Consider the following 15,395-nt stretch of genomic DNA (forward strand, 5'->3'; position numbering starts at 1 on the left):
CAAGGACAGGAAGAAAGATCAAAAGGAGGGAGGGGAGATCCATAAAGCAGAGCGGGAGATCGATGTTACCACAAGTACGATTGTATATAAAAATATTTTTTTTGGGTTACGGTATAGTTAGTAGGATTAGTATCCTCCACCTTAGTAGAAGAGAAGAATCCCGTAGGTGCTAAGCCCCAAAAGGTGCAGCCGCAGTACGCGCAAACCTTCCTCAAGATGGGCCTGGCCGTCCAACCGAATGCTTAAGCTCATGTTCACAACAAGAAAATGGAGTAGCTTCTAGAACAAAACTTTATTATCTTTTACAACTTACAGTAAACTTCGCGTGAGGCCTTGTTTGGATACACCAAAAGAATAAATAATGTCCAGTTTTCCGCACTACCTTCCCTCCAATGATGTTACTGTCACATAATTTGCGGTGAAGCTTTGCAACGATTCGGCGTCCGACGTGCTCCTCCCAGTATTCTTCACCCCAGGTTCATTTGGCTCCGGAAGCATGGCATTCTCGCTGGCCAGCATCATGACAACCGTGGATATCGAGGGCCTGTTCCTCGGCTGCGCTTCGACGCAGAGGAGGGCGACCTGTGTGCACCTCAGCACCTTGTCGTGGTGGAAGTTGGCACCCATTATCTCATCCAGCAAATCCACTCCCCTACCTTCTTTCCACATCATCCATGCCTGGCAAAGTCATCGTTATACATGGTTAACAAAAAGAAAGATAATTAGCAGCATAAAAGTTGCCATTGGTCTCGCACACTTGCTGCTACTTACATATCCTAGGAGGTTGAGATCGTGCTCGGGTTCGTAGGAGCCTCGATTCCTCTTGCCAGTGATGATCTCTAGCACCAGCACACCGAAGCTGAAGACATCGGATTTCATCGAAATCACACCATCCATTGCATATTCTGGAGACATGTAGCCACTGAGAAAAAGGTATCAAAGTTCTGCGAAGAAGTTTCAGAATAAATTGCCCTACATTGTAGGGCTGGCAAAGTATATGCAGTGGTCTGATCACCTCCGAACATTCTCGCGATTCCAAAATCTGAAATTTTGGGGATCATGTTCCTGTCCAGTAACACGTTGCTGGCCTTCAAATCCCTATGGATGATCCTGAACCTTGAATCTTCGTGAAGATACTGTAGACCCCGTGCAATCCCCAAAATGATCTCAAACCGTTTATGCCACCTGAGCAATCTGCGCTTTCCTTCATCTGCATAGTCCATGGGGTGTCAGAAACCTCAAGTCCATATGGTCAGACTGGTTAATGTTCTGTAAAAATGAACTGACCAAATATGAAGATGTCTAAACTCTGGTTGCGCAGGTACTCGTACACGAGCATCCTCTTATTGTCGTCGATGCAGCAACCGAGTAGCCTCACAAGGTTTCTGTGCTGCAGCTTGGCAATCAGTATCACCTCGTTCATGAACTCCTCAGCCCCTTGGCCCTTGCATTGATCCCTGAGCCAACTTCTTCACAGCTACTCGTTGCCCATCCTCTAGCATCCCCTGTCATCAGCTTCCAGGTCTGTTAGAAATCACAAAGAACAATAAGTGAATTTATCAAGATATTCAACTTTTTTTTTACCTTGTAAACAGGACCAAACCCACCTTCTCCGATCTTATTGTGCTCCGCAAAGTTGTCTGTGGCATCTAGAATCGCCTCTAGATCAAATAACGGCAGCTGGTCGACATCTTTGTCAGCAGCAGCAGATTTCCGGTCCTCATCCAGCGGCTGATCTCGTACTGGGCTCAATGAAGGGTGCTTCATCCTGACCTTGAACGGGAGCGCATCGTTTTCACTGCTTGGCGCGGACAACGCCATTTCACTTTGAATTTTTCTCGTCACCTTGCTCCTCCAAAACCACCAGCAGCAAGACACTAGTATAAGAACACTGGAAATCGTCGCAGCAAGGGCGATGAGCACACTCTGTCTTAGGCGCCGGTTGTTAGCTGGAATCGAAGAGTGACAGACGTGAGGTGGCCGGTTCTGACATTGTCCATCTTGCAAGTTTATACGGTACAACACCATCTTACTGCTACTAATTTACCATTGACCCCATTTCGAAGCTTTTATGTAAACCGCTATGATACGTGTAGGATCAAAACGGGCGACCGGTAAAGGGTGAATGGGAGGCTTTAAAAAATTCTTCGACGAGAACAAAGCCTATGTCCCAAATTCGTCCAACAAACCTCTCTTGAAGAATTGTTAAGCCCATATAGTCTATTGGATCTAAAAACAATACTAGGAAACTTCAATGATAAAGCGGAGGTAAACGTGACGGGATGAAAAATCAGCACTTCTCAGAGTAAAACCGGAACTCAATCCGGAACTTCCGGGTTCGAAACCGGAACTCAAATCCAGAACTTTCTTGGTTCCAAATCTGGATTGTTCAGACAGCCAACAGTTACGTCAAAACTATAGCAAATAGTGTCCAAACTTGATAAGATTTGAAACAAAGGTTCCCCTAGCCATCATGAGTCTTCTCCCAAGAGATCTCCCCAAAATACCTATTTGGTAAAATCCGGAACTTTCGAGTTTTAAACATGGAACTTTCTAGTTTTTTCTGGGTGTAGGAAAATCCAAAGAAAAGAGAAAACTCAATCAAACGGCGTTCAATCTTCGTGAAATTTTAACCAGAGGTTCGCATATTCATGGTGAGTCTTTGCCTAAAAGATCTCCTCAAAAAGATCAAGACTTCACAACGAATTTCGCAAATTCGGTCAGGAACACTAGAAAGGAAGGATTTTGGGAAAACTCAAGATTCAAAAGGTGCTAGTGCGTGGATTCAGTGGGGGATCATCCTAGATGAGTTTGCACATGTCCCAGCACTAAATCCCACCAAGAAATCCAAGCCAAATCGCAGCCAAAGTGAAGAACTAACAATCACTCAAAAATAGCTCCGAAAATCATATAAAAAAATGAGGAGACTAACCATGAATCAACCATGAATGATTAGATTGAAGTAAAGGTCTTAATGGAAAATGGGCAATCCTAAGCCAAATTCATTTTTCAAAGAAACAAGTGGTTCTCAAACTAGAACCCAAAGGAAAAGGATAGGTGCAGAGACTCAATGGAAGGCTAGAAACCTCCCATCATCCTTCCCATTTAGAGTCACTGATCTAAGGGTAACCACTCCCTAAGTCGAGTTTCTCGCCATTAAGTAAACCTAGCTTTTTGTCTTAAGAAAATAAACAAAAGGGGATGTAAGAGATTAGTACCACAACCAGCTATCTAATATAGAGGTCTGAACCAAAGACTAAACTACTCTTAAGATATTTCTAAGAGAGACGAAACGGTCCAGATTTTTCTCGGAGCATCGGACGGACACTCCATCTTCACGACTTCCCTTTGCCTAGAAGTAAGCTCCGCGATGATGCCACGTGCCCTCCATAATGGACGCTCGCCGTACCGAGTCCGCCCCCGATTTTGAGGCTCAAACCGGAAAACCAGCCTCCATGGTGGTTATGAGGCCCAAACCACCCAAACCGTCCATCTCCGCATAGCCGCTACGCGACCTCCTCGATGTTGACGCGTGTCCGACCTCCTGCCGAGCCTTGACGCCTTCAAATCTTTCGTGCTCCCGCCGCACGGGCCGCCTACTTGACTTGACATCGCCTTCCCACTCGACTTGGCCGACGCCGTCTCCATCCTTCTTCTCCACTTGCTCTTTCATGCACCATGTGAATCGTCCATGACTCCGCCCGATCTCTTTGGGTCCCTCGGTCCAAGTCTACTCACATTCACCACGAACCTTTCACTTGACCTTCACCTCGGATCGTCGGCCGCCATGTCGCACCCAACACCTACACTTCACAAGCCAAGACATGCATCATACGCGATGGTTATCAATCACTCATCATCCAAGGATGACCAGCATTGGTCCTCAGTACGAGACAGATAAGAAAAAGAGATAACTTTTAAAAATTCCTATAACATAGCAAAACAACAACCATAGATTCAATCGTCGCCGGCAACAATAGTCATTGGATCTAATTTGCTTCTAAATCACACACATCTGCCACTAAAAAATAAAATATTGTAACCCGTTTAATCTGTATTTGTCATTTTAAAAAATACATATAAGAAAGACATACTATTACTGATTAGGCACTTCTTCGAGCGTCAAAATTGTTTCTCACGAGATGTGTTAGAAAAGGAGATAAATCCTATAAATTATCAAAGAAAAAATAAAACATGTGGTCTTGATTTTGTAGACTCAACTATTATTGACAGTGTAGCCACTGGATCTAATTTGGTCCTTAAATTAATTAATTACATCAACTTTAAGAAAATAGCATAATATAACATCTAAATTTGTATCCCACACCTGCTATATATTATAGAAAAATAACCTAAAATAACCCTAGAAATTTGCATCTAAACTATCTACATCTGCTATTCATTAATATAATCGAACATGACCGCTAAATTTGTCTAAAAATCACAGGCCACCTAAGCAGCTGGACCATCCGTTAAATTTGAACGTGTAAAAGTCCCCGGCGAGGGGTCGCTCGGGCTGCTCCATGACGTGATGTTCCTGTCGACGCCGGCCTTGGTGTCCACCCCGAGCTTCATGCCGGGGAGCCGCGTGTTCGTCGGGTAGTTGAAGCCCTGCCACGACACGCTCTGCGGAGAACCGCTCCCATCCGCGCTCAGGATGAAGTTGCCATCATCCAGCAGCTGCGCGGTGGCCCGTGAGGTAGCGGGAGCCCCCGAGGACCATACAGTGACTTGGATGAACGGCGCGCTAAGCCGCTCCCGTACAGACTATATATTTTTTTAAAAAAATTCGGTTTACACTCTTAAAATATTATAAAAATTCTATTTTCAACTTTCAACTAAAAAATCAGATAACATATACCATCCAACTATTAAACCATGCAAATTTGATCCTTTAGATAGTTTCAAACCTGATTTTTCATTTTGTGAAAATTAAAAATATACAATTTTAAACTAAAAAAATTCATAAGTAGTTCAATCTAAATCAAAAAATATGAAATATGTATCAATTTTTCTTAAAAAATATAAACTACCTATTGACACTCTACTTGTCAGTTATTCGGATCCATTTTCTTATATCCATAGTATTTGTTTGCTTGTAGTTATATGTTTCACATTTTTCTAATTTAAAATAGATTAGCTTTAATTTTTTAGATCTAATTAGAATTTTTTAATTTTTTTAAAAAATACAGAACCACCTTTGAAACCACCCAAAGGCAAATTTGTACGGTTTCGATAGTTGAATGGTTTATGTTACCCGATTTTATAGTTGAAGGTTGAAAATCGGACTTTTGCGATATTTTGAGGGGTAAACTGGATTTTTCCTTTTTTCAAACAAAGTATAGGCAATATATGTTGTGCCAGTAGTAGTTATGTGCTTTTACATCGTTTCATTCTATTTGGGCTGGTCTGCACTTACCAAATCACCAAGTGGGTTGGTCCATTTCACTATTACACATGTTGGCTCAGCTTGACCCCTCAGAGAAATTGAGAATGGAAAGGGCAATGCGCTATTTTTACATTGCTATGGAATCCTTAAAATTTTATAAGTAGTACTGATATAAAATACATCTAAACTAGGGTGATTCAACACCCTTGAATTTGGGCTCCTCCTGCCCCTGCTGGTCGTTGCAATCACGTGGATACTTCACGGTGCACCTGCCTACAACGCGAGCTGCAGGGTGCGGATGCTGCCTTGTCTTCTTCGAGAGGTGTCGTGGTCAAGGCCGGCATGAGACGAAGGAGGATGTCTGTGAAGTTGAGTGGGACGACAGGCTTGGGGAGGAAGAAGAGTCACTCAATGTTCGTCTAAACGGCCGTTTAAACGGTGTAGAAATGGCAGTGTTAGTCTAAACAGTAAATTTCGCTAAACGGTCGGTCACTTATCGTTTACTCCCTCTGTTTTAAATTACAATTCGTTTTGATTTTTTATTATATACGTAGTTTTACTATGTATCTATATAACATAGTGTACATCTAGATGCATAGCAAGATATATGTATCTAGAAAAGTTAAAATGAATTATAATTTGGATGGAGGCCGTAGCTATTTATTCGGACTAAACGGCCATTTAAACAGGTTACATGATCATTACACGAGATAAACGGTTGATTAAACTGATACAGCTAGTCACTGTGCAATGTTTACATGTGTAAGCAGGCTAAATATTTGTGTAAGTGAACGGTGCTAAATAATAAATAGAGGTAAACTGTATTATTTAGGCTGTAAACGATGTATTAATTATTAAATGATTGACCGTTTAAATGGTAAACAAAGGGAGTAAACGGTCTAAACAGGATAACAGAGCAGAATTAAACGTTATTAAGTGGGCTAAGCAACTGTTTGACACACTGTTTAGTTAAATAAAGACAAATTCACTTGAATTCTTATATGTGTACATATTTATACATAATACATGAATAAATATTATACTTGATTTCATACATGCATAAATATATATACTTGATTTTGTATACATAAATACATATATTTGTTAAAATACTTTTTTTGCAATTATGAGCATGCATATTTGATGATGTAATATAAAATAAATGAGCCTATTTAATTTCGTTTAAACACCGTTTAAACCATCTAAACGCTAAATAAAAAATTACCAACCATTGAGCACCAGCATTTAAGATAAATATTGATGGGAGTAAATTTGTTTGTGAGGCAAGGATGACCGTGGCCACGCGTCGAGGAAGCAGAGTCGGGATCTGAATTCCCGATCCCACCGAATGATGCACACACAATAGCAGACGTGTTCAATTTCTTCACGGAACACCACCATCACATATGCACACGAAAATTGGAGCCAGGCTGGCAGCAGGCAGGGCACGCGGTTTGCATCCATTCGATAAAAAACGGTAACAGTAGATCGATACCCCGGTTGGCCTCTTTTTCTTCGGGGATAAGAAGGTACTTCTTTCCTTGTCGTCGATCCAGTCGAGGATGACAAGCCGGCCGTCGGGGGAGAGCTTGAGGACGCCAGGAGAGTTGATGACCGGGGTCTCGCGGTTGGCAACCCACACGACAGTGGGTCCCGGGATGTTGGCGTACCAAATGCCTAGGTACGTCCTGCCGTCGGCGGCGCTGTCCGGGGTGAAGAAGCCGAGCTCAAAGACGCGACCGGCCGAGACGATCGTCTGGTTGCCGGTGATGGACGCGGCCCTGCCAATGGTGTCGGTGGATGTGGAGGAGGTGGCAAAGGTGGCGGCGGCGGTAGCGAGAAGCAGGAGGGGATAGAGCGTGCGGTGCCCTCATGCTCGCCACCTTCCTCCCCGAACTTCCAGTGAGCTCTCCTCTAGTGTTTGCCCTTGTGGATGGTGCTAGCTAGTGACTAGCTTTAGTAGCCTAGCCTGCGAGTCTGTCTGCACTGTCGAGTGGTTGCTATCGTGTCGTGCGAGAAAAATGATTGATGATGCATGGACAGCAGCAACCGCCGTTACCTTCGGACCCGCTCTGGAAACAGTGGCGGGACAGAGTGCTCCTTGTCACTTGTTTACAGGCTGATTAGCACGACGGGGGGAGACAGCGAGGCTGTGCACCTATTTGTTATTCCCATGGGGCCACGTTGAGGGGGGCGTTGGCTGCATATGGAGCAGCAACAGAAAAAGCTTGGTCAACTGGCGTCCGGGCCAGCTGGTTTTCACGGCAAGTTGAAGGTCAGCGGCATGGTTCCATATACCACCATTGCAGTCTGCTTGAACAAACCACAACGGACGCTCACCACCCGAACGCAGTTGCGCACTCACCATCCGTTTGTGTCCCCGAAGCAGCATCTGTCATGCGAGAGTGCAGCGTTTTGCACGGACACACAGAAGCACTAGTGAAGAACCAGCGACTGAACGATGATGGCCTGGTTCGGTTCACATTTTTGAAGTTAGTTACTCACTTACTTGTCATCTCAAGGCTTCCTGAATGAGGCTGACTGAACCACAGAAAGATTGAATACACAACATAGGATGCTTCTGGCATGAATCATGAATGGAAACGGGCGTTGGATGATTAGATCTGTTGGCCTACCCAACTAGGCAATTATATATGCAACAAAATACTTCCTCAACTAGCTAGGAGCATGAGCTATTAGGAGTAGTACCATTGACAAATGTGACCTATTTATACATGCTAATAATATGATCAAGCCGGTTCTGCTTCTGCATGTGCAAACACTGATACTCCTAGCTAGAATTCTTGCATGATTAAGAAAGACTGCAATGTTGGATTGGATGCATGCATTTGAGCTGGATCTCTGAAGCTAGTGCCCAGCCTGTCTATAATTAAAAACAAGAAAATTTCATATACAAACATCATACTTTGCTGTTCGTTTTGGTTGGTATATTGCGAGCAATTGGGTCCTTTAAAAACTGACCAATAAGGCCGGAAGGCGGAAACACACACCCAGCTGGGAATGGCCAAATGGGAGGCAGCAACCGGAAGTTGGACTGCTAAAAAATAGCAAAGGGCAGTTGGATTCTTGTCTCTGCAATAGAGGAATATGAATACAGACTTCATTATTGCTGTTTTGGGACCCAATATGGTCATGTGAACAAGTTGAGCTCAACAATTCAGAATGCCTCCAATAATATTTTTTGAGAGGACATTTTTTTTTGAGAGGACGCCTCCAATATTTCAGGTCATAGAGCTGGTCAATAGAGGGGAATGTATATCTTTTCAGATAAATCACTTCACATTTTGTGCTCAATTTTGGGTGTCACGCCCGGGTCCACGGGACTGTGCATATTGTATAGACTTTCTACGATATGGGATGGGACATGTCCCGCATCCTACATCTGCTGTAACTACTCGGGCACGAGTAGAACTAGTTGGAACAGAAAGAAACTAACCGAGTAGTACTCGTGTAGGACTCCTAAACTAGTATTGGGCTACAATTTTTAGGTAACCTTGCACCCCCACCCCCAGACTATATAAGGGCGGTAGGGATCCCTTCTAAAATATTTTACATCTAGATAATACAAATCAGGACGTAGGATATTACACTCTCGGCGGTCTGAAGGTGTTTAAATTTTATGTCCCTTGCACCTTCGAGTTCCAGATTTTGGCGACACCCCACCTACAATCTACCATCTCTGGAGGTATACCTTGGTAGGCTTGGAGGTTAAACACTGATAGCTGGCGCGCCAGTTAGGAGAGTTCATCGAAGATCCCTTGACGAACTCGATGGCGAAGTTCAACTTCACCACTGATGCGCTCGAGAAGGGCGTGACTTTCTTCTTCGGCTCGTGGGCTTGCATCGCTGACGGTGTAGGCAACTTTTGTTGGCACCTCGCAACCGTGACGGGTCCGATGGCATCTACATCAACTTCTCGCTTGACCATCGACGATCTTGTCGAAGATCTGGACGAAATCGAACTTTCCAATCTTAATAGACATCACCAACAACTTCAGTCTATTGAGCGCGGCGTGCTTCTGGTCCGTGCCTCGAGTCCAAGAAATATCTTTGCGATCATTGAGGGTTTTTGATGGATGCAACCACCTACGATTCGCCGAGTCGGTCTGCAATTTGGTGATTCGATCTACTGTCTGACGTACCTCCGAGTCGGATCCATCTGCAATTCGGCGGGTTGATTTATGACCTGGCGACTTCTTCGTGTCGCTTGTAAATTCCGACTTGCGGTCGGCACTATCGATCTACGAAAGTTGCACCGTTTGTTGCACGGAACAGAGTCAGTGTTGTCCCAGGCGGAGAAGGGAAAATCAAGCCAGGCAGAACAATCGAGGAGAACAGGACATTGTTTCTCTGTGTCCGTGACACTGTGCTACATGAAAATCAAATTCAGGGAGTTTTTGCCATGTGCACACGCAAGACTACCAGGACGCCCAGTAGCTCTTGCTGACTGGTGTACATCGATGACTGCTTCGACTGCTGCATGAAAGCTACCGACAAGCATCAAGCTACAACTACTTCGACTTTGCGACAATACTTGGTGACCTGCCCACAATTACTTCAACTACTTGTTTCGGCTAGAAAACTAATCGGAAACGGGCCTGTTAATGACGGAATCGACTCCGACTAGTCGGGCTTCATTGACAAATCGTCGCAGCTCCATCGACAAACGCTACGGCTTCATCGACGAATCGTCCACGAATCAAGCTAAGTCATACTTTAATATTTTTCTAAATAGTTCTTATATCTCTGGATGTTAACCATATGCCTCCACGGTCACACCATAATTGCATTGCCGACTACTCATGCAGCTCCGGACTTATATTATGGACTACGCCTAACGGATGTATAATATGCATTTCACAAGCGCTTTCTCTTTTTTCGCGCACCGCCGACTGCTTAGTTTTCTCTTAATGGTCGTTAAAATATCTAGTAGCACACGTTTTAATCCATGAGACCTTGGCTATTCTGTATGCCTATATTCCTATGCGTGCATACAGCCATACTCTCTGCGCTATGGGCTACGACTATCAAAGATCATGTGCTTAAACATAATAGATTACCTGTTTGAAAAAATTACGTGATGCAAGAGAAAGATGCGAAAAATTTTACATGCATTTTATAATGGTGGAATTCCCTCCCGACTCAATATTATGTATGCCAGTTTCAATATATTTTTTCAGGGGATCGGACCTGCACCATGCCGCTGGGTGAGGTATGCTCCCGAGAGCTACCTTATTTGGCCATCACTTTATCGGCATGGATCACTCGGTGTTCGTCTAGCTCCCATGCTCGGGGGCTGAGCGCAATAAGGTACTCAACATGCTTTTAGCACCTCGCCTGTCTCCATGCTCGGGGCTGGACGCAGGAAACAACTCGGCGTATCTCGTACAACTCGTTTGACTCTCATGCTTGGAGACTATGTGTAAGAAGAGTTTATGTCGGGATAAGATTTGTTTTGAGCGGTAATTTAGGGTTTCCTTTGGAAAAAAATATTTGCTTAACCATTTTTACAGGGGTGCCTTCCGAAAAAAGGGGTTTTCGAATTTCTGAACCAATTTACATATTTTAACCATCAAAACAAACTCTTAATTTTTTACACAGTGAGTGCCACGATTTTTTGGATTCTTTTTTCAAATCTTGGGATTTGGATTCAAGACTCGGAGGCTGTAGGACACGTATCATCGATGGCTTATTTTTTAAAAAAAATTAGAAAATAAGGATAGAAGATTAAGACTAATTTGACCCTCATCCTAATTCTTCGATTCAATCTAAGGCTCGGGGCTACTTCATGTGAAGTGCGAGTTTAAGCACACCCCTTATAAAAGAAGACTTGGAATCTACTCGTGGCATGAGTACCTCACAGCCTCGATGCAGCTAAGGAAGTACCCGGAAGATACCTTCAAGACAAAGTTTGGAAGAACTCGAAAACGTCTCCAAAAGTACTCAGGAGCCTGCAGTACTCGACTGCAAATAGCTCGGAGGTTTGTCAGTTCCGGACCCACGGGATTGTACACATCTCATAGACTTTTTAGGATAAGGGATGAGACACGGCCTACACCCTACATCTATTGTAACTAGTCGGGCACGAGTAAAACTAGTCGGAACAGAAGTAAACTACCCGAGCAGTACTCGGGTAAGACTCCTAAGTCAGTATCAGTCTAGGATTTCCATTTAACCTTATCTCCCTAGACTATACGAGGGCGGGCAGGGACCCCCTCTAAAAACATCTTACATCTAAGGCAATACAAACCATCACACAACATGATATTACGCTCTCGTGGGTATCCTTGGTGGATTTGAAGGTTAAACACCGACATTGGGTTCACAATTTCACGAACAAAAACTTAAAACAATGTGGGCAACAAAACTTTCACAAACATCTAGAAATATTATATTAGTAGATCAAAGCCTGCAATGTGGGCAACAAAATAACAGAAAGCAAATTAGCATTCATCTTGATCTGTAAGACTATTACACTAGAAAAAGTAGAAACAAAACTTACCCGTTTAGACATGAGAAGTTCAGATATACAGGAAGTGTTTCATTTTCATACATGAAAATATGACGGAAGTCTGAACATTTCATTTTCAGCCCCCAGAAAACAGGCCATAAACTGTCAAGTGAACTCCTGCTGAGATTTCTATGGTTTTAACAATGACAGAAAGACAATTTTCATTTATGACTTACGACTGTTCTGAAGTATAAATGTCTGTTTCCTTATTGAAATGCAAGACGAAGTAAGCATGGGAATTATACCGAAATACAATTCATGAACAATCTAAATGATATATAGAACCCATGAGCAAGCTGTGCGAAATTCCATCAACTAGCATGGCCATTAAAGAACACCACCACTAGGAAAATGGTACTCCCATATCACGGTTACGGAGCTCTAAAATATAGATTATGTGGCAAATTGGTCGGTTTTGGAACGGCTTCCCTTGCACCTTCATTACTGTATTGTTATTCGTATCAGTACGTGTAAGGCATGGAAAACTGCATGCCTTGGAAGCTTTAGTACAGCAAACGAGTGTTGCTTGCAAAAGCGATCGATATAGTGCGAAAAGACTTGAGTCTCAGAATAAAAGTTCATCGACCGTAATCTCTGCCAGTCTAGCAAAGAGCTGTTCGTTCAATGTTATCTGAAGCACTCTGTGTTATTTGCAGAAATAAACATCTCTTTTTGGCGTGTTTTTCCTAAATTAATAACAATATCTCTTATAATCATACTGGCAAATCGCAAGTCAGATTTCAGAAATGCCAAGCGGATGCCAAGCAGATTTCAGAACCAGCAGTTCGATCGCCACGCCAAAGGCCATGGGTGGACGTGGATATATCGCACCCTGCCATCGACCGGTGGCGAGAGCCCGAGCATCCAATTCGCTGCGGGAACAGAAGCGGAGTCTTTCCGGCCGCATCACGGCGACGCGGGCGGCGGAGCAAGCAGCACGGCGGGACGACAAGATGGAGCGCTGCGTCCTTGGGGAGAGGAGGCGTCGTCAACTGTCCAAGCGCTTAGCTTCTACGACGTCTCCCCTGATTGATCCCGACCACGGAAAACGGGTCGTACGGCTCCGAGCAACCCAGGGGATGGACGGTAAATGAGATACCGTCCACCCTGGGACGGTATCTGGAATACCGTCCTCCCCCGGGCGTGGCCAACGCCACCCACTGGAGCGCCCGGACGCGGCGAGGGACGCGCCGGCTCCGCGGCAGCAGGCATCTCATCTTCCCGGCCGCACTACGATGCGGCCGCTCCCGGAACGCATCACGGCGACGCGTGCGCTTGGAAACTGAAAAGATCACCGGAGGCCGGCGGCGGCGGAGCAAGCAGTGCGGCAGGACGACGAGATGGAGCGCTGCATTCTTGGGATTGGGAAGGAGGCGTCCGAGCGCTTCTACGGCTCCGAGCTGATTGCAGAGCATCGAGGCGGCCTCAATCAGTACAGGAACTTAAAATTGGCAGAACAGGAACTTGAACCTGAGATTGAATGGAACTCTCGTTTCTGAATACTCTGCAGGTTCTCGGTTTGAATAATAAGAGCCCATTCCTCGGCGCGCGTATTCCCCAGAGCAAGGTTCAGGACTCAGAAGTGGCTCGGTGGTGGTCTGGCCCCTGTCGTCGTTGAACATGCCCTGCACCCTGCGGGGGAGGGTGTCTTCAGGTTTCCTCGGCACGGTCATGTGGGCAAGATCAGCGCGCCGCCACCATGGCTTTGGTTGCAAGCACCTCGACCACTGCCATGTCTCGCACTGCCCGCACCTCTCACCGTTTCGGGCTTTTTCTTGCGCCTTACCTATGCACCAGATCCCTCAGGTCAACCACCGGCCGGGCCTCCGCCCTCCGACGTCAGCGCCACCGCCGTCGCCGTAGTCACGCACACTCCGATCGACTTGGGCCGTCGGTGTGGCAGGTCACCGTGAGTCCGTGACTGCAGAGTCAGATCGTCGGTTGGTGTTACCCCACCTTGCACGAGGAAGCCAACTTACCCGTCCCCGGCGCCAGTTTGTTTCGCGTGCGCGTGACAGTCTGTACGCCGGCGAACATGGCACTGCACGGGAGAGGGGAGGCCACAGCCGGCACCGTCCGGCGGGGGCGGAGCAAGCAGCGTGGCGGTACGACGAGATGGAGCGCTGAGTACTTGGGAAGGCGGCGTCCAAGCGGTTCTACGGCGTCTCCCCCCGATTGATCCCGACCACGAGAAACGGATCGGACGGCTTCGAGCTACCCAGGGGTGGACGGTAAATGAAATACCGTCCACCCTGGGACGGTATCTGGAATACCGTCCTCCCCCGGTCGTGGCCAACGCCACCCGCCGGAGCGCCCGGACGCGGCGGCTCCGCGGCACCAGGCACCTCAGCTTCTCGGCCGCACCACGAGGCGGCGCTACTCCCGGAACGCCAGGTGCGCCCGCGCTTGCCGCAGCAACAGCTCGCCGTGAGCAGCGCGCGACGTGCCCTGGGAGGTCGGGACTCCTTGATGCAGCGGCGTCGGGGCTCCAGCGGACTGAGCCGCGTCGGACTGTGCAGATGGACGGAGAAGCCGATGGTGGGGGACGTTCGATGAGCCGGCGGACGGTGGTTGCCGGGTGTTCGAATGGGAAGAAGCATGTGGCTGCACGGTGACGACGGCATGCGCGGCACCAAGTGTTTGTATCAAGCGCTTTGCAAAACATGCTCAGCATGATCCACGCCGATTGCGGCGCCGGCGGCGTGGCTTCCGTTCCGCCGCCCGCGTCCGGCCGGCGAAGTACTCCCGTGCAAGGCCGCCACGGCAGGAGATGCACTTACCTATCCGCCGCGCTCGGCCTCGCCATTGACCCCGAGCCCACGGGCCGCAGTCAGCCACCACGGCGATGACGCTTAGAGCCGGCACTGCGCCGCCGTACAGAACGAACGAAGGGGACAACAGAGATAGAGTCCAGCTGCACGGGCACGGGCACGCACGCCACGATCGGTGGGGACTGAGGCAGCTCTGCGAATTGCTCCAAATGTTCGGCAAATTTTCACTTTTTTCTGAACAAATCGTTTCCTCGCCGTGTAAATTCAACATCTCACTGAAGATGAGATTCACATGTAATGTGGTTGTAGATTATTCAGAGTTCGGTGGCAACGAGGTGTTCGTTGGCTCCAGCCGTGACCCGTGGAGTTGCAGAGCGCCATGCTCTGCGCTTGCAAGCGATCCCCGTCAGTCATCGAAGGTGATGGGCATCTGGCCTTCAGCCGGCGGCCGAGAGGATGGGCGCGCGCGACGAACATGTCGAGGACAGGATGCCGATGGTGATGATCGCGCGACCGCCGGCCTGCGCAGCATAAGTGTGGAACGTCAGAAGAGCTCGCGATCGCGGTCGATATTGCTGCGGCAGCTCACGGTGGATGTCACGACGGCGCCGACGAGCCGCGCCGCCCTGCGTGCACCAGCACGGTGGACGGGGCCTGGAACGCGCACACAGCAGGTTTTGATCTCGCGTTCGAGGCCGTGGCG

General features: G+C 46.9%; 1 protein-coding gene across 1 annotated transcript; it reads right to left on the bottom strand.

The window, feature by feature from the left end:
• Positions 1 to 378: 378 nt before the first annotated feature.
• LOC112892347 (receptor-like serine/threonine-protein kinase SD1-8) lies at positions 379 to 7,788 on the bottom strand. The gene is given in 9 exon segments (XM_025959532.1): positions 379 to 678; positions 772 to 922; positions 991 to 1,210; positions 1,288 to 1,441; positions 1,443 to 1,505; positions 1,585 to 1,949; positions 4,485 to 4,730; positions 6,923 to 7,258; positions 7,755 to 7,788. Coding segments are annotated over 9 exon segments (1,869 nt in total).
• Between the last annotated feature and the right edge of the window lie 7,607 nt (positions 7,789 to 15,395).

Source organism: Panicum hallii, chromosome 5 (assembly GCF_002211085.1).
Source record: "Panicum hallii strain FIL2 chromosome 5, PHallii_v3.1, whole genome shotgun sequence".
NCBI lineage: Eukaryota > Viridiplantae > Streptophyta > Magnoliopsida > Poales > Poaceae > Panicum > Panicum hallii.